This window comes from Rosa rugosa, chromosome 5 (genome assembly GCF_958449725.1).
Source record: "Rosa rugosa chromosome 5, drRosRugo1.1, whole genome shotgun sequence".
Lineage (NCBI taxonomy): Eukaryota > Viridiplantae > Streptophyta > Magnoliopsida > Rosales > Rosaceae > Rosa > Rosa rugosa.
This window is the reverse complement of record NC_084824.1, coordinates 55,942,131-55,964,363: the sequence shown is the minus strand read 5'-3', so window position 1 is coordinate 55,964,363 and position 22,233 is coordinate 55,942,131. Positions and strand designations below refer to the sequence as shown.

Below are 22,233 nucleotides of genomic sequence, written 5' to 3'. Positions count from 1 at the left end.
TCACGGCAACATTACTACTTTTCAGCCACCACATGCATGTACTAGAGATTGTATAGCTCCTTTATCCTCCTCTTGAAGATAAAAAGTTAGCTAGGTTCAAGTATGTTGGTCGATCATTTTTTATTTTAAGAGGAATTAAAATCACTATATTGAACAAACTCTTTGGATTAATGAAAAGGGTCCTTGACCCAAAGCCTCAAAATGAGCAAAAATGATCTCAATTACCCCAGCAACAGATTTTTGTTCCCACATAAACAATTTAACAAGAAATGACAATTTTGCCCTTAATCTAATTAAGAAACTACAACGTGCCACTCGCTATATCTCTCCTCTCTCTCCAGATCTAGTTTCTCTTTCTCTCTCTCTCCGATCTCCATATCCGGCGCAATGATGGCATTCACGCTTGAAGACGACGACGACCGCCCTCCCTCGACCTCACCGCCCTCTCTCTCCGACCACCAGTTCGACTACCGCGACTGCGCCGTCTCCCTTCTCTCTCTCCTCCGCGCTCTTTCTCTCTCTCTTTCTCTCCTCCGCGATGACGATTTGGCCTTTGCCGAGTCCTGCTCCATTCTCTGGCCCAACTCCACCGCTGGTGAGTTGTTTCCAGTCCTCTCTCTCCGGCGAGATTCCGAGGAGCATCGCCAACCTGACTCACCTTCGGCTCGTACAATCAGTTTTTCGGTTGGGTTCCGGCGAGCTTCGACGCTGGACCACAACCTGTTGGAATGAACACTGCCGTCGGCTAAGACCGAGTAAGCTTAATCAGATATCTATATACACTTGTTTATTTTAACTCGTCTCTCTGGCTAGCTAGTGAATTTCATCTTGTCCTCTTTATTAATTATATAGGTGGATGCACTGAAGCAAGAACTGGGAGAATTCAATATTTGCGCAGAGAGAGAGAAGAGAAGATCTGAGATAGCAGAGAGTACAGTATTTCAGTACTGTTGTGAGTTTGGGTGCCCAAAGCACTGGGTGGCCAATTTTTTTTTTTTTTTTTTGGTAAAATTGAGGCAGAAAGCCGGGGAGGAAAGAAAAAGGTAAAAACAAAAAGTTCTATTGGGGCAATAGACGTATGTTAAAGCGTTTATTGGAGGGCAATAGACGCCTGTTAGGGGGCAATAGACGTTTTGAATTGATGTAATCTCCTTGTTTTTTTTTTTCTGTAATCAAAGTTTTATTTATCTAAATTTAGGAAGATTAGTTCCCATTGTGGCAACTGAAAGTCCTATTGGGGGGCAATACATGGCTGATAGTCGTCTATTTGGGGGCAATAGACCTCTATTGCCCATCTATTAGGGGGCAATAGATGTCTATTGGGGGCAAAAAACTTTCCGGTGAGATTTTCAGCAAATTCCGGTGGGCGGCGGCCGGTGACCGGTGACCGGCTCCGGCGAAGTCTCCTATGGTTTTTCTCTCTTCCATTTTCTCTCTCTCTCTCTCTAAGTAACAAAGGGTGAGGGGTAAAATGGTATTAAAAAAAAATTAAAAACAAAAAGAAAATCTTAATGGGGTATTAGGGAAGACTCCCTTAGAGTGTATTGGGTAAGAGGAAATTAAAAAAACTTCATGGGGTTAGTGGGAAAAAAATCCCTAGAAATGGGGTAAATGGACAAAAACCCTAATGATAAAGTATTACATACATTAGAGTCTAAACTCCAAAAGAAAAAAAAATTTGTCGTTATCTAATTATCTGACCAAAAGTAAATCCATAAAAATAACACTCGTTAAAGATTGGGTAGTACACACTTATTCAGCATGTACATCACTCTTAACTGACCAATGAATAACTAGACATGATTAGTCCTTCATTCGCATAATAATATTTGACAAAGTTCGAAAATTGTGGTATTAGAATTCAAGTGAAATCCGAGGGTAGATTGCAACAAAATTTCCTCTTGCCATGCTATATATTGTGTACATGACATGCCCGATCAGGCCCAAGCAGCGGACGAAGAGTGAAAAGACACTACAAAAGGCCAAAGCAAAGCACCTCACCTTGCTTCACCCCAAAGGTTGCTGAAAACACCAAAAGCTCTGGTCTCAAAGGCGTAGCTACACAAGGACTCTGCTGGGCTATAGCCCACCCGAAATTTGGAAAAAAAACATTAATTTATAGCTTAATTTTAGTTTAAAAAATTAAATATTAAAAAATAGCGCACTTCAAATTTCTAAAGTTAGCCCATATGTTAATTTTTTTGGGTCACATCTATGTTATTTCTTTGCTTGAAGTATTTGATGGTGTTTTATTTTCTATTCTGCTTTAAGAGACAAATTCGCATAAAAAGCTTGCTCTCTTTTAGGTAAATTAGGTCAAAATAAGAGTTGGCTGAGAATTGTGATACAAATTCAATAATCAAAATTTTTTTGTTCTATTCAAGAGCACAAGATAAAATTTAAGTAGATATGTTCTCTTGTCTTAGACTTTTGTTATCGAATTTCTATCAAATGTTATGATGTTGATTTTTTTAGATCAGTTAGCTATTTGATTATTTAATACGTAATTAATATATGATGTGGTTTAATTTAAGGAAAGAATAAAACATGTTACTAGTACAACTTAGGGGAAAAAAAATTTTAAGCGTTAGTAAACTTTTATTAAAATTTTTTTTTAGCCTATCCCATTTTAAAATCATAGCTCCGCCATTGTCTGGTCCCCTGATCCTCCCTCAGGCTCTGATCAATGCTTCTAAACTTCCTTTTAAAACCTGAAATGTTGACGTGCGAGTCATTATTAGTTAACGCGTGAGTCATTAGGAGAATATGTGTATTCATTAGTTCTATTATAAAAGTTGGTTTCCAATATTGGTTTGTACTAACGTAGTACAAGTGTAGTACGATACAGTTGTATACCCCTTACACAATTGTGAATAATATCGAAGCATTTTCACTCACAAATATTTTCTCTTTTCCATCTCAATATTTGACTAGAGCAAATCAGTTGTCCGCTAGTTGCATAGGCAAGAATAGAGGGTCACCTCAACCAACAATAAGTCATACAATGCAAATAGAACCAAACCTGCATGACCAATCTCACCACAACATCGCTGTACCACCCTTACCATGAAGGTCAAGCTCCTCATCATGGAACCTCAACCACGATATACACATTGGTGCCCAAAGATATTCTACGAACACCCCACGCCCTAGAATAATCCCCGTTGAAGAAAGCTGTTAAAACAATTGAAGACTAGTCACGTCGCCTGATGAGCAAACCTTTTTTTTTTTTTGGTAAGATGGGGGCCTAAAAAGACCCAAAAACAAGAACACTAACTTAAGGCATTACAAACTTTCCTAGATCTAGGAACTTCACTCAAATCATCAAGGAAGGCATTGATAACTTGAGGAGGAGGTTGCTCCATGTAGATAGTGCCTATGTTAGTGTCCAAACTACATTTAGATAGCACTTTTGCAACCATGTTAACTTCTCGATACACATGAGCTACAATGCATTCTTCAAATCTAGCTTTCATTTGTAGGCAGCTATTGATAACACTATTAAGAGGATGAAGGTTATCAACACCATTGTTCAACAACTGAACAATAAATTCTGAATCGCATTCAACTATAATTTTAGGGATATTCAATTGATAAGCCATCTGCAAACCAAGAAGCATCCCCCAAGCCTTTCCTTTTCTTTTTTTTTCTTTTTTTTCTTTGAATTTTAGACTCTGGATAAGTACTTCACTGTCAGACTATTAGTATATGTTATGACACACATAAGTTAATTTGGAGTGTCGATCAGTTCGTGTTAGTGCAGTGTCTTTATGTTGTATGTTCTTTCATATATTGTGTCAAATAAATAACTCTATGTTCAAGTAAATGCAGTATATGTGTTTGGCCCAAACTCGAGGTTACTTGCTCTAGTTGAAATAGGGTTTATATTAGAGATATTCTCGGAGAATCTTAGGAGATATCCAATCAATGTACAATTATGTTTCCATGTACAACTCTATATCTATGCTTGTAATCCTCTATATAAAGAGGCCCCTATTATCAATGAAAGTACAACTCAATTCTCTCCCAATTTAGTTTTCCTTAAACACGTTATCAGCACGAAGCTCTAACCCTGAAACCCTAAATTCGTAGCCTTCAAACCCTAGCCACCACCGCCGCATATATTGAAGCCCTCAATCCCAGGATTCCAGAACCGGATGCGGTACCACCAGAACTGGCCGGAAAACCACCAAACCGGCCACCGGAAGTATTGAACTAGCCCTCCAAGAAGAAAGAGAAAAGATTGCTGCACGGTTCACCAGTTTCAGGACAACCTTTCACCGTCAAACTTGGCAGCCGTCACTATCATGACCCCAGGTTCTTGGAACCGGCCAAAAAGTGACCGGACTGGCCAGCTCAGTAGAAGAATTCCCGGCAAGCGAAACAAAAAAAAAATAGAGAGATGTAGCCCACAGAGGTGGCCCAGAGAAAAAGGAAGGAAGTGTTCGGCCCAGAATCCCACTGATCCAGGCCCGCTGACGTCAGTCCTGCAGTCAGCTTCGCCACGTTAGCATCCACGTTATCACTAGTCAGATTCGACACGTCAGCACTAGACCAACGCCATGTCAGCACCGGTCAGCAGCCACGTCAGCACCGGTCAGCAGCGGACCAATGCCACGTCATCATCGGTAAACTCTGGTCAAAGTCAGTTGACCGATTCCGGTCAACTATTCCGGCTGCCGCCTGCCACTTTCCGGCAACTTTTCCAGGCAGTTTTCTGTCGACTTTTTCCGGTCAAATTTTCCAGCGGCCTATTTCAAGGTAATTTTTACTAAACGTTCCCGTTTTTTTTAATTCAATTTCTCTTCTTTTCGGGGACTTGCAAACTCCCTTCTTCTACCCCCCTTTCTTCATCATAGGGGAGACCTAATTAAGCCGAACTGTGGGGGTTCGTGCTCACTCCAAGCATTGGAGCTTGTTGAGATCTCCAAACTTTGAGTTTGTAGAGAATTTATGATCGACCACTTACATCATTGTTTCGATTTAATCCAATACCTCTTGGAATTGAATTTCTTGGAAGCGATTACGCTAAAAAATTTCTAATTTCTTAAAAGCGATTACGCTAAAAAATTCATAATTTCTTGGGAGCTACTATGCTCAGAAATTTTATATGTTTTCGTGGTAGCCTTTTACGCTCCGAAACTAACCCTAATTTCTTGTTCTCTTTCAGGATGAGTAACCTGAACAAATTGGACTTTGCTCAATTGGGAACAACTGGATCTGGATATCACAAATGGGTTCGTGATGTCCGCCAGCATCTCAAGGCCGATGGAATCCTGGATACTATTCTCGAGCCTAGCCAGGACGTGCTAACTGTTGAGCAAACTCAAGCTTTGGAAGCAAATAGAGCAGCCTTAGAGGCAAATAAGGCGAGAGCCATCATCCTAATGACTCGTCATATGGATGATTTGCTCCAGTACAAGTGTATGAATGAAGAAGACCCCATAAGACTGTGGGTCTCACTCGAAGAAAGATTTGGCAACGTCCGTGACTCCCTGCTTCCTGACCTAGAAGTGAGATGACATAGCCTCCGCTTCTGTGATTTCAACTCAGTTCTTGACTACAACTCGGAAGCACTTCGCATTAAATCCTTAATGGAATTCTATGGTAAAGATATCACAAATGCGATGTTGATTGAGAAGACTCTCTCTACCTTCCCCGTCTCTGCATTGATGGTTGCTAAGAACTATCGAATCAATGTTACTGCAGGACGGATCACAAGGTTTCATGAGCTCATTAGAGCTATGAATGTCACTGAAAAGCATGACAACATCCTTGTGAACAACTATAATTCGAGATCCGTGGAAACAGAGCATATTCCGGAATCCAATTATAGTTTCGCCCTTAAGAGAGGGAGCCAAGAGTGAAACCCTAATCTTAGGGAGACTTCTGGACGTCCTAGTCCATATAATCGCTCTACTTGGGAAGGTAACCGCCAAAATAGGTGAACACGGAACCGAAGAGGTCAATGTGGAAAGAGAGGGGGAGGCAACGCCTCTGGCCATGTTGGTGGCGCCACCAACACTAAGAGCCATCTAAATGACGCTTTCAAAGCGCCTCAATCAATGGAGTTTGAGCAAAGAGATGTATGTTCTCGATGTGGAGTGTCTGATCATTGGACACACATTTGTAGAGCTCGTGAAGAAATTGTCACCGCCTACAAAGCATATTGTGAAGCAAGAGATGCTCACTATGTGGAACAAGAAGATCAAGAAGATGACCTAGAGTGAAGGGAGACTACAAATCTAGCTGGGATCAATAGATCGCCAATTCTGTTTAAGTCTTTTTATTTTCCAAGAGATGTAATAGGCAATTGCCATATATTTTTGTAGTAGATGCCAATGGTTTAGTCTTTCTTCAAAGTAGGCTCACCCCAAAGTAAGTGTGATGTCTAGGAAGGTTCTGAGATTAGTGGTACTTAAGCGAGCCTTGCTCCACCGACATCTCTTTACTCACCTGGTCACATTTATTTTAGAATAACCGAAAGAAGTTAGACGACTACCATTGTTTTGCATTAGCTAGCATTTTGGATTAGATTTTCTTTGGTCAAAGAGACAATGATGTAATCCGTTGGCTTATGAATAAAATTTCGAGTTCTTTTCATTATGACTCCATTTTGATTCTGAGCATATTACTTTTGTGACTACGATGGCTGGGTCATCAATATTAATTCAAGGACATGGAATAGCCCAAGTTCCCCTTTGCCAAATGGCACCTTGATTACTGTCACAAAAACTCTCTACGCTCCTAGGGCAAATCACCCCTATGAATAGCCAACGGATTCCATGCGAAAACGCATGTAGAGAACTGAAATGAGTTCCTTTGCAATACTTCTAATGATTGCGAACAAAGGCGCATCTTAGAGAAGTTTATGTGTCTCTCTAGTGGATTCTATGTCACTATTAGAGCTATTAATCCAATAAAAGTTATGAGAGAAGATCTCTTGGATTTAGACACATATTGGCTTTGTCACGACAGGATAGGTCATCTTGGTCATGATATGATGATCCATCTACTAAAGACTTCACACGGACATCCATTCTCTCGAGTGAAATGAAGCTTGAATCAAAGGTTGATTCTTAGACTAAGTGTGACTGCCGTCGCTGCCCCTGGCACCGCCGTCGTCTACCACCAGCCTAGGGCTAGCGCAGTCCTTATCCATGACGCCGTGGATGGCGTCCATCATGGTGATGGCGCCCCAGGTGATGCTGCAATCACCAACTTGCTTCAAATAGCTTTTCAAATGCTCAGGCCCAACCAAAATCCTCATTGGTTGCTTTTAAAGCCTCTCGCTCGTTTTACAAAGCTCGTTCCTTAGGGAAATTAGGACTGAGACTGTCCTATGCAAAAGATATAAAAATACTCATTATGTTCTTACATAGAATCCGTGGACTAGTTCAACCAACTTGCGGATGTTTAAATATCTCATGATGTTGGTTGACACGCAAACACGCTGGTCACGTGTTATGCCATTGTCCACTTGCAAATGTTGCTTATGCTACACTCCTAGCAAATATCATATGACAACAGGCTCACTCCCCGGATCATCCTAATTCCGTCAATTGGACTTGATGATGGTTGAGAGTTTATGTCGAAGAATTTCGATGGTCATTGTATTGGGACTGGTGTTGGACATCATATTCCCATGAACACACCCAAACAATCTCTTGGAAACGACTACGATGGTAGTCCGGACATTGGTAATGTGCACTAATCTCCTTATATCCGCATGGGGTGATGCAATATCCTATACAACTATGCTAATTCGTCTACGACCCACCGCCACTCAATCTATCTCTGCGTTACAGCTAGTGACTGGGTACAAGCATTGTACTTACGCATATTTGAGTGTGATATTTATGTGCTAATTGCGCCGCCACAGCGCTCTATGATGGGTCCTCACATACGAATGGGCAACTACGTTAGATTTGAGAATCCAACAATCGTCCGTCACTTCATGCCCTTGCTAGGCGATCTCCTTACCGCTAGATTTACGGATGTCACTTTGATTAGACAATCTTCCCATCGTTAGGGGGAGATAAGAACACAGATGTTCAGCAGGAACGGCAGGAATTGTCGTGGTCTGTCCCCACTATGTCTTATCCCGATCCCTACTAAAGTGACGAGATCACACAAATATGCTGCAAACATGCCTGCAAGGAATGATGTCCCTACGAGAAGACGTAGCGCCGCCCTACACGGAGGTAGGCATGGCACCAATGCCGAAGAGAGTGGCACTCTGGCGTTATAGGCCATGGCCCCAGCTAGGATGCATGGGAGGCCCGTGAGTTCGAAGGATACTTTGGCACATTCCAATCCTTTGATCATCGACACTCAAAATCCGTCTCATGAGTTTTTTCTGGGTTATGGTTATTGTTGGGGGACGCCTGAACGTCAGAATCTATTCATGAGAATATAGAGCTCTATGAAACTTACACTAGTGTACATGAGATGTGGGATAGAAACTTCATCATAATTGATGATGTAGTTGCGCATTTCATTGCGCATGAGTTTGTTGAGTCAGATGATATCGAACCACGCTTTGTTGATGAATGAATGCCAACGTAGAGAGATTTGGCCTAAATGGAAAGATGTGATCCAGGTTAAGTTAGATTCTCTAACGAAGAGGAAGGTTTTCGAGCCAGTGATGCCAACACCTCCTAATATAAAAACCTATTGACTAAATGGGTCTTCATTAGAAAGCGTGATGAGAAAAAGAGATGGCAATCTCGCCTTATGGCGCAAGGCTTCTCACAAAACGCCCTGGAATCGACTACGATGTGACATATTCTCTCGTAATGGATGTCATTACACTCCACTACCCTGTCAGTTTAGTAGTTTCCGAATAACTGAACATGCAGGTTACAAATCTCTATGGGGATCTAGATACGAAATATACATGAAGGTTCCTGGTGAACTTCATTTACCCAAGTCAAGTGGCTCCAGACCACGGAGCGCGTTTGCAATAAGGTTGAAACGCTCACTAAGATGACTACTTGATTGGGAAGGGATATACCCACGCGTTTCCATAACAAGTTTCGGATTCTATCGCGGTTCGTGTTAAACATGATCTTCATTGGAAGCCCTTAAAGAGTTAAGGGAAACCGCTGAACACTAGAAATCCGAGTTTGAGATGAAGGATTTTGGGAGAACACGATTATGTCTCAGTTTGGAACTTAGCATCGTGTCGATAGATGCTTAGGCATTTTGACAAGGTCAAGCCTTCAAGCACCCCCATGATTGTTCGTAGTCTTGATCCTGAAAAAAATCCTCTTCGTCCAAAGGATGATGACGAAGATGTGCTAGAGGCAGGAGTGCCTTACTTGAGTACAATAGGCGCATTATTGTACTTAGCTCAATGCACAAGACGGAACATCTCATATGTTGTGAACTTGTTAGCTAGGTATAGCTTTGCGCCAACGCGATGCCATTAGGATTGGTGTAAAAGATATCTTTCAGTACTTGAGATGTACGATTGATATGGGCTTGTTCTATCCCTACATAAAGATGATGGATTCAGACCCATCACACTCCAGGAACGCCGCCAACACTGGCCTGCGTCCTCTATCCCCATCCCAAAACGACATGTGTTTTGGAAGGTTTTGCTGATATGGGGTATCTCCCTGACCCATACAAAGGTCATTCCCAAGCTGGTTAAGCGTTCACCATAGGTAAAGACCGTGATATCTTGGAGGTCTACAGAAATAGACACTAATCGCTATATCTTAGAACCATGCAGAGATGATTGCTCTTCACGAAAGTTGGTGAATGTTTATGGATTTGATCCATAATTACACATGTTCGAACAATTGTGGTTTGAAGTCTACCACAGATGAACCTACGAGCATTTAGGATAATGTTGCTTGTTTTAAACAAATGAGGCAAGGCTACATAAAAAGTGACAACACTAAGGATAATCAGCAACAACAGACTCTCCTCAAGATCAAAGTGAAGGTTTGATCTGAGGACAGTGTGGCAGACTTGCTCACTAAGTCATTGCCTAAATTCCACTTTCGAGAAACATGTTGGCAGCATCGTTTGCAGAAGTTATCCGAACTCCCATGACCGTAGTCATCAGGGGGAGATGCAGACATCAGGGGGAGATGTCTACATGTATGGTCTCGAAACTTGAAAGGTGTGTTGTGCTCTTTTTCCCCTTCGACCGAGGTTATTTTTGTCCCACTGAGTTTTTGTTACTCGGGAAGGTTTTTAATGAGGCAATCACGAGAGAAGCACCACTTTTGGGAGACACAAGGGGGAGTGTTCAAGTAAATCTAGAATATGTGTCTGACCCAAACTCGAGGTTACTTGCTCTAATTGATATAGGGTTTATATTAGAGATATTCTCGGAGAATCTTAGGAGATATCCAATCAATGTACGATATGATTATGTTTCCATGTACAACTCTATCTCTATGCTTGTAATCCTCTATATAAAGAGATCCCTATTATCAATGAAAGTACAACTCAATTCTCTCTCAATTCAGTTTTCCTTAAACACTCTAATTTTTATTTATTTAATCGTGTCGAATGACTTCACCTTAGTTTTAACGGTTTGACCTTCTATAATCATGTGGTGTTCCAGTTAAATTGTTTGATCCCTCTTATATTATAAACTGAAAAATTAAAATTAAAATTTTGTTATATCTAAATTGAACTCTTGACCTTTTTAAAAAAAAAAAAAAAAATCGAACTCTTGACTTGATTACGTACAATAGTAGAATTACAAAAGATAATCCTATGACCTTTCGTTATATCATTTATTGAACTTGTTCGTCTAAAAAGATTCTTATTCCCAAGTATGTTAAATAAGACTTAGCACATTTTTGACGTAAGACAAACTAAGGACTATCAAGTTCCAGAATAATAAATTTCAAAAAATGGAGTTTAAGACCAAACCCGAAATCTGATTTGCGTTACGATTGTACTTAGATAGGCATTTGCCAAGCATTATTATATAGCTACAATGAGCCACGCTCATACTGCTGCCAGCGGTACCAATAATTGTCAAAGGTATGACTTACAGAAACACAGCCAAGCAGGCTATTGCCTGAGTTCCGGTCCAGCCTGAGATCACCGCTGACGCGCCGCTACGCGCCGTACCAAGATCACTTCGTTAAAAGCATCAGAAGCTGGGAACTGAAGCATATCAGTCCCACATCGAAAACAAGGAAGAGATCAGTCTCTTCCCCCACCTATAAAAGGTCCACTCCTCTCTCCTCAGTAATTACGCATTTACTACTTACCTAACATTATTTTGTCAACACAAATACATTGATTGACTTAGGCATCGGAGAAGAGAAGACCGCCAACCGCGGTCTCCCTCTGACGCCCTTTGTATTTCATTTGACAAATAGCAAAGGCAAACCAGGATAACACAAGTAGCGGTTCGCCCCTCGAACCAGCATTGACCAAGGTTCAGCTACCGTTGAATCTTAGACATTAACAACAACAATTCATCAACATCTACACACCTAACTCCGTCCACTACAGTTCTTACCAGGTAAGTGTAGCGAGAGTATCCACTACCTAGCTACAATCACGGAACCGGGTCGTCATTATGATCAAAAGCACCGTCCGACCGGTGTAGTTAACCCTCCAGAGGTTAAGGGGATCGAACCCAAGGAAGTCAGAGCTTCGCTCTTAGGCCACCAACAATATCTCTCACGGTTTGGTTAGTATGCATTTAATGTAACCAAGTCATTCATCTCATCATGCATCATTTTATATACTACTTAATATATCCCCTAAACCCTAAATCCAAAATTTGATGTCTAACCATCTCACAAATCCCTTTTGACTTTATTGTAATATATTTTACTTAAAATCTCAGATTCTCTTTTAATTGAAAAGGAATGTAATAAAAAGAATTAAAGATTTGAGATCAGAAAAATTATATCTTTATTTATACTATAAATTTTCATATGTCGAGTTTTAACAAACGTCAAGCTTTAACAAACTCGAGCTACTCATGAGCTAGACGAGCCGAATATATCCTTGTTCAAGTTCGGCTCGTTTTTTTGTCGAGCCTAATATTGCGCTCATACTCGGCTCATTTATCTTACGAACACAAGTTGAACGAGCTAAAATCGAGCCGAATACGAGTCGAACACGAGCTGTATCAAGCCTATTTACAACCTTAATGGCACAATATGGTTTACATACCAACGAATTGCATTGGACGATATTTATCAACCACACACTTTCTTGACCAATCATTAATTATTTCCATTTACGACCTTAGCAACATAATTTCATTTCATATTAGGTGTGCCTAAAGTTACTAAGGACACAAAACATTTTATTTCCCTTTTCTCACCTTTATTATAGGTTCAGTTCAATCCAATTCCAACTAATATCACACTTCATACTTGATCCAAAATCACAACATCAATCAATTCCCATATCTCCATTCTAATAACAATACCAAGTAGAACTAATCTCAATTCAACGCACGAACCATAGTCAAAATTCACCGTTATCCAAAACAAGTAGTACACCCAATTTGCGAAGATTACTCAAAAGATCAAATCTTCGTCTCTTCGATTTGAGGTTCTGAGTTTACCTACGTCATAGAGGGATTTCCTCACCACATGCAGATTAATCTGTCACTAGAGACGCCGAAATTTGCAGAAAAATCCACCGAAGCTGCCAAAGCTTCGGATTGTCAATTCTCTTTCTACGTTGGGCATTTGAAACCAACCAAAACACGATTAATTCAAACTTGATCGAATTTGAAAAATGATTATAGCACGACATAGAGAATTACGAGAGCTAGGTGTGCGGATCTCGATGAATTGTCATAATGGAAATCAAGTTCCGGGTCTGGTCTTGAACTCTATTTCTTTAGAGTCATTATTCCGGAACTTGATAATCCTTAGTTTGTCTTAGATAAAAAATGTGCCGAGTCTTATTTACCATACTTGTGAATCAAAATCTCTTTAGACGAACAAGTTCAATAAATGATTTCTAAACAATTTTCACCTCAAAAATGATTTAACATTTCAGCTACGCGATATACAAAAGTTTACTAAAAAATATGCCTTGCGGGTATCTAGAATGTAAATCTAGCCTCGGTTTATGTTTTACAAACTCACGACACTATGAGGTACTCAAGTTGGTGAGGTGCAGTTTGAGGTGTTACAATATGCAAAGGTAATTTTTGCACAATAGTGTGCGTTTGCATCCGTGAAGCCAAAAATGTTAGATTTAAAATGCTAATCAGCAAAACTCAATCTCCAATTGAGGCGTAAGGAGCAACACAACAATTTCGCTAGCCCAACATAACATTCAATATTGAAGATCGACAGCATTAATTATTTAACTTTCAGACTGATCCAAGTATAAAGTATTAAAAGATCAGTCAAAAATAGTGAACAAGCTATATACAGACACCAAAACATGAGTTCTTTGCAAACATTCAAAAATCCAAGATTTGTCCCAGTATATTTTTTAGATTAATATTATCGATTAAGGCATTATATATTTCTATTTCTCATAAGACAGTTATTTATTATTTATTTATTTTAAAGCCTTCGATGTGTCTTATTATTAGGATTCAACTATAGCCACCCTATTAAATGTTTCCTTTACTCTAAACAAAAATATATAATCAGTCAACATTAACAAAATACACAGACAAATAATAATGATTACAAGAGTCAAAAGAGTACAAACTGATCAGCTTTAAATGTATAAAGCGTGTGGTTTTCATACGGTGAGAAACTAGTATTTAAAAGGTGGTAGGTTACCTAAACAACATTCAACATGTGGAACTTAATTAACACGGTAATAGCTAGCTCGTTACCAATAAGGAGAATGCTATTTAAGGTCATAGGGGAGCTCTTGCATATATATCTATTTTATATGAGCATTGAATCTTAAATTCAGGATTTTTACTTCAGATATTTTGATGTACGTTAATGAGTGAAAGTGCTATTTATTTAAGTTTATGTGAAAATTCATGTAAGGTGGGCTGTGGAGTGTGGACTTGGAATGAAAGTGAGAGTTGTTATTGTCAAGTAGTCTCATTGCAACGGCGCTTCTTTTATATCCACCCAAAAAAAAAAAAAAAAACAGTAGTCTCATTTCTACATATTTATGTTCCGATTCTTTTGAAGTATTCGCTAATCATTGGCATGCTACAGTATGTTTTCACATCTCATAAAATATGGAAGATTACACGCACTGACCGGCTACTTTTTAACGATCGCCCTCCAGATCTAGCTTCCCCTCGCTGGCCTCTTTCTATTGACATACGTGTTACCTCCTCTTTTCCTCGATTCTCACAGATCCCCAACCCTAAACCCTGAACAAAGTCATTTCATCTGTCTTTTCGTAGCTCTTACTGTTTTTTTAGTTCTTTCTCGAGCCCCTTTTGGATTCCTTTATTTATTTTCCGTATCTCACCCAACTCCATTACTCCATTACGTTCTATTAGAGCAAGTGCACCCGTAGTCAAGAAAAGACAAAGTCGAGAAGTCAAGAATTCGACCAATCAAGTTACTATTCACTGCTACTGGATATAGGTTTGCACTCGTTTTTTTCTTGCCCGGTCAATACTGTTCACTTTTTCACTGTTCATATACACTGTTAAATGCTTTCACTGTTCAATTTACTGCTTTAAATTTACTGTTCATATGAATTTTAAACATTTTTTTTATAAAATAAAATATATTTAATGGTAATAATGGATAATTGTGTGCTTTGAATTTAGCTTGTATTATGTTTATTATGTGCTATGATTTTGAATATAAGGTGTGTGCTTTAATACGTGGAATTTCCAAATACAAATTTTATTTCATTAAATTGCCACTTACATAAATGAAAAATTAGGAAAAAGTACAATACAATTAAAAACATGCATAATAACCTAATTATTCAAATCATAATCCTCATCCTCTCTAGAAATCCAAATTGTGTTTGAAGGCTCATCATTAGGGTTAGGGTTGGTGGACTCACCCGTAGAGAAAGGTGAAAATTGTGGTTGTGTAGGATATCCCCCGGGGTAAGGTGGTTGTGGATAGTATCCACCGGGGTAAGGGGGTTGTGGGAATCCACCGGTGAAGGGAGGTGGTGGGAATCCACCGGTTAAGGGAGGTTGTGGGAATGCATCGGGGTAAGGTGGTTGTGGGTATGCACCGGGGTAAGGAGGTTGTGGGTATGCACCACCAACATTTGGTTGTGGGAATGCACCACCAAAATTGGGTTGCGGATAGTATCCACCCCATAGAAGGTGGCGGCTGCTCGTCAAGATCTTCTTTCTCCGCTATTTTCTTTTGTTTTCTTGACCAATAACGCTTTTTATTTAGCGTCATTTTACTTGTATCAATTCCCATAATACGCTCTTCCCTCTCTTTAATACGCTCTTCCCTCTCTTTAATTCGATCTTGCCTTTCTTGAAATAGGAGTTGCTCTTTTCGCATTTCGATTTGCAAGAGGATACATGCTCTTTTCTCTTCCTCTTGGAGACTTCGAGCGAATTCGTCATCGAGTTTTTTCTTGCCCTTCATTGCCTCTATTTGGTTGTTCGCTATACTCTCGAGATTGCTTGAGTAAGGACTTCCTTCTTTCGCTGCCTTCTTGGCTTTCCGGATTGCTTCTTTCGCAGCGTTCCTTCCTTGAGGCCTCACATTAGGATCTGCAGTTTCACCTGCAATTACCTCATCTACATCCATGTCCAAGTTGATGAGGGAATTTTCAGCAATTGGTTGTGTGTGCGTATGTTGACTTCCTACATTTGATGTTCCTCCGGATGTATGGCTAGGGATGTCTTTAAATTGTGCAAAGCCCTCCACAACAGCGTAACTATCAAAACTCTGAAACAGGTGTCTTTTGGTCTTCCCTTTTTTCTTCATCCCGTTATGCCACAATTTCTGTGCTTCATCTTGCTACGTAATTTAAAAAAAAAAACAATAACAAATGCAATTAGTACAAATATAAATATCGTTGTAATTACATCATTATTTATCAACTAATTATTTTAATTATAACGAAAAACAATTATTACAATTAAAACGAGTTTATAATTACTAAATTATTTATCATGCAATATTTTACTATAATGTATCAACAAATTAAATGATTTATCAAAAAATATAAAGGTCATAATTTTAATAAGAAAGTATCTCACCGTTTTATAATAAAAATCAATAAGTACAAATATAAATATCGTTGTAATTACATCATTATTTACCAACTAATTATTTTAATTATAACGAAAAACAATTATTACAATTAAAACGATATTATAATTACTACATTATTTATCATGTAATATTTTACTATAATGTATCAACAAATTAAATGATTTATCAACAAATACATACCTCATCAACCGCATTCGAACTGCTCTTGTACCAATTTTTCGCTTGCCTTAATGCACAATGCCACTCAAAGAGTTCAACCTTCAAAATTTTCCACGTTCCCTGCAAAGATTGGGTTGATCGGCTTTGCGGCCAATTTGCGTCAAAATGTCGCTTCACGCGCATCCATAAGTCGTTTTTTTTCTGATTTGTGCCCACAGCCGGACATTGGCTTACAACTTTCCAAGACTTGCACAATTGAACAACTTCCTCATCCGTCCATCTCCTTTTATCTTGAGTATCTTCACTTTGATCTCCCTCTTGTCCGGCCACTGGACGTGTGTTTCCCCTTTGTTCGGCCATATTGGATAATGAAAATTTTGGATGATGAGAGCTATATGAAGAGGAGGAAGGTGTAACTATGAAATCAGATTTTTTGGGTGTGAGATGTTAGAAAAAATTGTAGGTATTTATAGAAAATTTTTTACAATTTTTTAATTTTTTTTTGTTACCGTTTCTAACCGTTAAAACCCAATATATGCAAATTAATTCCATGACCGTCGGATCTCAACATTAATTGAAACCAACGGCCCAGATTAAAGGACCGTTGGTTTCAAATTTTCCTCTCCTACAACGGCTGCATGCCACGTGTCCCACTCAGCACCGCTAGGCGTCAAAAAATTGGCAGACACGGTTTGCCAGCTACCTCTCCCTCATTCGTCCGTGGAGAACACGCCCTCTCTCTTCCGCGTCTGTCTCTGCGCAGTATCTCTGACGTCAGCCACGATGTGCTTCTCTCCAAACTTGTAGCCGCCCAAGCTTGGGCAAGAAAAAAGGCAACGGCATGGAATTTTTCTTGCCCTTGGTCAAAGAAAGGCAGAGTTTGCCTGGTTGAAAAACCACCGGTGGAAGGGAAATTTGACTGTTGCCTGGTCACCACATCATCATTCCATGGTTTTGTCCGGTCATTCATGAACCGCTGCAGTTGCTCTTACAACTTTAGTGGCTTCCTAGGGTTTAGCTCTCTTGCCATTTAGCTTCCCAAGGCGTTTTTCATGCCTCACTGCTTTCTAATCACATTAATTGTGCACTCGTCTCAAGTATTCCATCTGTGTTCAAGATTTGGTCTCTTCGATTCCCTTCCCTTCATCATTCCCTACTACTAGACTCTATTCCCTAGATCCTTATGCCTCCTGCTATATATTTGTTAGTTCTGTTCTTCTCCTTTTTCCTTACATTCACTCTACCTCATCTCGTCACTCTCTGTTTCTTGTGCTCATTTGGTGTGCCATGTCAAACCCTCTGTTTCCTCTTCTTCACGATGACGAGAATAGCGTCTCAACTCCAGCTCCTCCTTTGCGTGTCCCTATTCCTATTCCTTTTGGAGAAGGTCCTAGTAATCCCCAGTGAACTATTCTATTGCCCCAAATCTAGAAACTACTGCTCCAAATGTGTCGACTGTCCTTGATCCAAGGTGTGGGTCATAGCTCCCTACCTACCTTGATGAAGATCATCCTTTGTTTCACAATGACATTCACATTTCGTCGACTTCAGTCCCCTTAGAGATCCATCTGGATGATCCACTGCTCAATGCCAGTTTGATTGAACACTCTAACTTGGTTCTAGTTGGGAAAATTTTTGGGGAACCTATCTCTCTCCAGACCATAGTACAAAGACTGAAGTTCAGCTTGGCAAATCTTACTGAAGGCTTTGAAGTCAACCTTGCGGGCTTTCGGTGGTTTCAGGTTCGGTTCTTTATTGAGTCAGACTTACTGCATGTGTTACAACACCATCCTTGGTAAGTCCAAAGTCAGATTTTCGCCTTACGACGTTGGGGGCTGAGTTTCCATCCTACATTTACGATTCTCGACCATCTCATAGTATGTGTTTGGCTCCAAAACCAGTTGGCTTGCAAATTGTCTCTTTTGAGCGTGTGCGCAGGCGTGCCAGCACCGTGGGGTGTAGTCGTCGGGGGAGTCCCTTGACCTGACTTCTTCTTCAAGCGTTGTGGACGAGGAGAGCACCAACCTCGCCACAAGGTTCTTCTCTATGCCTTCCGAGAAAGGACTTCTTGCCTTACGGATAAGGACTTTGGGTGTGATCTCTTCGCGTCGCCGAATCGATACTCAACGTTGTAGGTTGAGCAGAGCAGTCACCGGGAAGTTTGGAGAAAGCACAGGGTTTGCTAAAGCGTGACTTTAGCTTCGCTGGGTTGCGAGGGCGTTACCCTTGCTTCGCTGGTAGTATCGGTGGCAGTGGTACTGGCAATCGGCTCTTGGAGAGACTAGGATTGGAAGTACGGTCGCCGGGTTGATCTGGTGATGCTGACAGTCGGCTCTTGGAGAGACTAGGACTGACGCGCGGTCTCCGGGTTTCAAAGAGGTTGAAGGTTTGCTCCGGGGGAGGCTTTGTAATCGCTAGGATTGATTGATTTGAGAGAGGTCTCTGATTCGTCCTTGAAACCTGGTATTTATACTTAGGGTTTCGACTGTTCCTTGCCACAGAAGGATTATTGATTGAAGTTTCTTATTCAATCTCTGCTACTTGATTCCAATAAGGTTTCGTTTTTCTTATGGATCACGGAATGGGCGAAGCTGTAACCCAAACCCAAGTAGGCTTATTTTTGGGCCACAGGTATCGACCCGCTGTGCTAAATACATTAAAGGATCTTGCCAAAATTACTTTTGGGCTCAAACATTGCCCCCCAGACCCGGAAATCAGGCCCGCGAAAATGTAACTGATTGAAGGAGGCTAAAACGACACACATTTTGCTTGAAACGATATCATTAATAAGGGTTGCGTCCTCTCGCTAGCTAAAACGCATTTCTGTCGTATTTTTTCCCTCACAAAATTTCTTATTTAAATCCGCAGCCACTTCAGACCTGTCACATCAGAAACTCTTTTAGTCTCCTAAACCCAGAAACCCTCTTACTGCCAACATCCTCCTCACAGAAACCCAGAAATGGCTCCCCCAAAGAAGATAGTCATCGATCAAGAAGAAGAACTGAATGAACAGGCTGCCCACTCTTGGGGAACTAGCATCGGTGCCCGCATTCGTATCCACACCACTATCCAGAGACCCCTACTCCTTTGATTCCCAAACCACCATGTAGGATTGGGTCCAGCACCGCGAGACTCTATTCCGGCAGACGCCATCGCCTTTTATGGCATGCCCGTTCGTCGACCCATCCCAGTCCTCCGAAGGACTCCTAGGGATTTCAACAGTTGGGGTGCCCAGAACCATCGAGCAAAAATAGGGCACCGACCATCCTCCATCAGCGCGGCGGAGCTTTCCTGGTATCGCGAAGCACGAGCACGAGATCTGGCTCACTGGAACACGGCAGCTATCACTCACACTATTGATCTCTGTTTCCGTCTTCCGCGCGGTGGCAATCGTTCACCTCTCGCTGCTTTTCTCTGTTTTTGGAACACCGCCACAAACACCTTTGATTTTCGATTTGGCAATCGTTCACTCACACCTATTATTGGACATTCTCACCATCACTGGCCTCCCCATTGATGGCGAGCCCTATTTGCATGGTCAATTCGACTCTATCACTTTCACTTCAACCATGGCCCAACACGGTCGCAGCGCTCATAGCGGCTCCTATCCACGGTGGCTGTCTTATTACCGCCGGGAGCACAATGCGACTAGCGGAATTGCTTTCTTAGAGTACTGGCTCTGTAAGTTCATCTTTTGTACTTCCTCCTGTAAGCCCACTGGCGCCTGGACTCTTCTGGCAACGGTCCTCTACAAAGGCCACCGTGTTGGGCTCGGACAACCAGTGTTGGGCGCCCTCTATCGCACTCTATACCAGGCCACCATGCATCCCTTTGAGACTAGCATCTCTGGCCCCTTTTGGATCCTTGACTACTGGATTCAAACTTGTTTCCCATATTTTCGCCGCGACGACATCCCGCTGATTCCACCGGCTGACCAACTCTTAGGTCAATGGCTTAGTCGCGAGGAAAGGTACACTTCTCCTCCCTATTCCGAGTGCTTCACATATCTGTACTTTCTGCACGAAATGCCTTACTGAGACCTAGTGTTGGGTAGAAGATTCCCAACTCCGCTTGAAAACGGATTCCTCCATGGCGCTCCTCGCTACGGCGATCGCGCGATATCTTGTTCAGACATTAGGATTGCTATTGACGAACTCAGTTATGAGCTTTACGCTCCTAACCATTTCGCTCGCCAGCTCGGCCTCGTCCAATTAGTGCCATTCCCTCTGTATGATGCTTGGAACTACAACACTTCTTGGCGTAGATTTGGGCCCCTTTCTGGGCCTCCGCCAACACAAAGCATGCTTGCACTGGTTGATCTTCTTGATTGGGCTAAGGACATCGATGCCGTGGATGGGACTGAAGAAGGATATGAGGAATGGTGGAAAGAAGTTTCTGTCAACTGCTGGATACAACGGTATGACAAACTATTCGCGACCATCTTTGAGGAACTGAGATACCCCTACGCTGTTGACATTTTGCTACTTGCTCGCTTTCCTGAAGACGTTGCACAATCTCCGCCTCCTCCTGAGCCGGCTCCTCGACCCGCGCGAGCCCCACGCCAAGCCCAGGCTGGTATCGTAATTCGCTAGCCCCCTCAAGAGGTAAGTATCTTTGCTTGGCTTATATTTTGTTTCCTCTTTCATTCTTCCCTTTCTACTCAAACTTTTCCGCACCAGGGAAATGTGCCACTTTCTGGCAGTCGCGCCGTTAATGCTTCCCCAGCCACTGGCCAGTCCGGGAAGCAAAAGGCATTGGTAATAGAACCTGAAGTTGAAGATTCTTCTTCTGATGATGATGACCCGCAAACAGTAAGGATTTTCTTGTTTTAACTCCTCCATGCTTTCTTTCCAAATCAAGTCTAATCCTTCGCCCCTAGCAGATCGCCGCTATCTTAGCCCGAAAGCGCAGTCGCTCTGATCCTCGAACAGATCCATGGGTGGAAGATGAACCAATCGCTGATCGACTGGTAAGACACAAGCACACTCAGTGCATGTTGGAATCTTCTTTTTATTCGGTGCGACCATATAACAATCCTCGTTGGCAGGTTCGTCATAGGTCCTCAAGACAAACTGGGGAGGGGTCCTCAGCTGCTGGTGAAGGCACATCCGCTTCCCAGGACCAAGCGCCAACTGGTTCCATTAATCCTCCGCCTTCTGCTGGTATTGCAAACAATTTGCTGTTGGTCCGGATCCCAGTGCAAGTCATAGATGATAGTTCGCCTGAGGTCGAAGAGAGAATGCCTCTTCCAACTGCATCTCGCGAAGAACCAGACTCAACACCTGCTCTGGAACAAATAGCGCCGGATTCGGTTCCAATCTCTGGCGATGTTAATCCAGAGCTAGTGCTAGCAGTCGCTCTGCGTGAGCCCCCATTCGAGGAAGTACCTTTCTTAACCAAATGTTTTATCGTTACTTCCTGGCTTAATTATTCTGACAATATCTCCTTTTAGGATCCAAATGCCATTCCAAACGAGGACGCGGTAGCCGGAGAGATAGTGGCCGAGGCTGAGGATCCTGCTAAGCCCACTCTCAATGTGGTTGATCAAGAACCTGCCCCTATGCCCCCCCCCCAAGTCATTGGAGCCAAGGAAATAGGAGAACCTCCTGAACCAGTGCCAGCGGTAATACTTATCGCGGAGCCTCTTGAGGCCCCTGTCGCTGAGCAACCAACTCCGTCCACTTTAGAACGGTTAGCTCGTGTGCTCGAAGTGACCCTACCTGGGGTCGTAGATGATGCCAGAGAAGGCATTTGTCGCCTCCTGGGTCCTGATATTCTGATTCCTGGCGCGCCTGCGAGAGTTTTGGAGTATTTGAGGGTACTTCTCCGCGAGGGCGCCATTACTGAAGACCAATTTCAAGAGGTCGACCAACTGCTGCAAGATCTCCCCCAAGGGCTCAATGAGCGGGCAGTCGCGACTGTGCAA

At 41.8% G+C, this 22,233-nt stretch overlaps 1 protein-coding gene across 1 annotated transcript; it reads right to left on the bottom strand.

Annotated features, from left to right (window-relative positions):
* Nucleotides 1-3,272: 3,272 nt before the first annotated feature.
* Nucleotides 3,273-16,718, bottom strand: LOC133711946 (uncharacterized). The gene is made up of 3 exons (XM_062138014.1): nucleotides 16,329-16,718; nucleotides 15,672-15,890; nucleotides 3,273-3,539 (listed from the first exon to the last, which is right to left on the bottom strand). Exons 1-3 carry the CDS (start codon nucleotides 16,665-16,667, stop codon nucleotides 3,273-3,275), a joined length of 825 nt encoding a protein of 274 aa, XP_061993998.1. The 5' UTR covers nucleotides 16,668-16,718.
* Between the last annotated feature and the right edge of the window lie 5,515 nt (nucleotides 16,719-22,233).

What these genes read in the sequence shown, in the direction of transcription:
- LOC133711946 (XM_062138014.1), bottom strand. Translation starts at nt 16,667, where the DNA reads ATGGCCGAACAAAGGGGAAACACACGTCCAGTGGCCGGACAAGAGGGA. An exon ending in GTTCGAATGCGGTTGATGAG is followed by an intron (nt 15,891 to 16,328) that starts GTATGTATTTGT and finishes TAAATTACGTAG; the next exon opens with CAAGATGAAGCACAGAAATT. An exon ending in TCATCAACTTGGACATGGAT is followed by an intron (nt 3,540 to 15,671) that starts GTAGATGAGGTA and finishes TTTATTGTTCAG; the next exon opens with TTGTTGAACAATGGTGTTGA.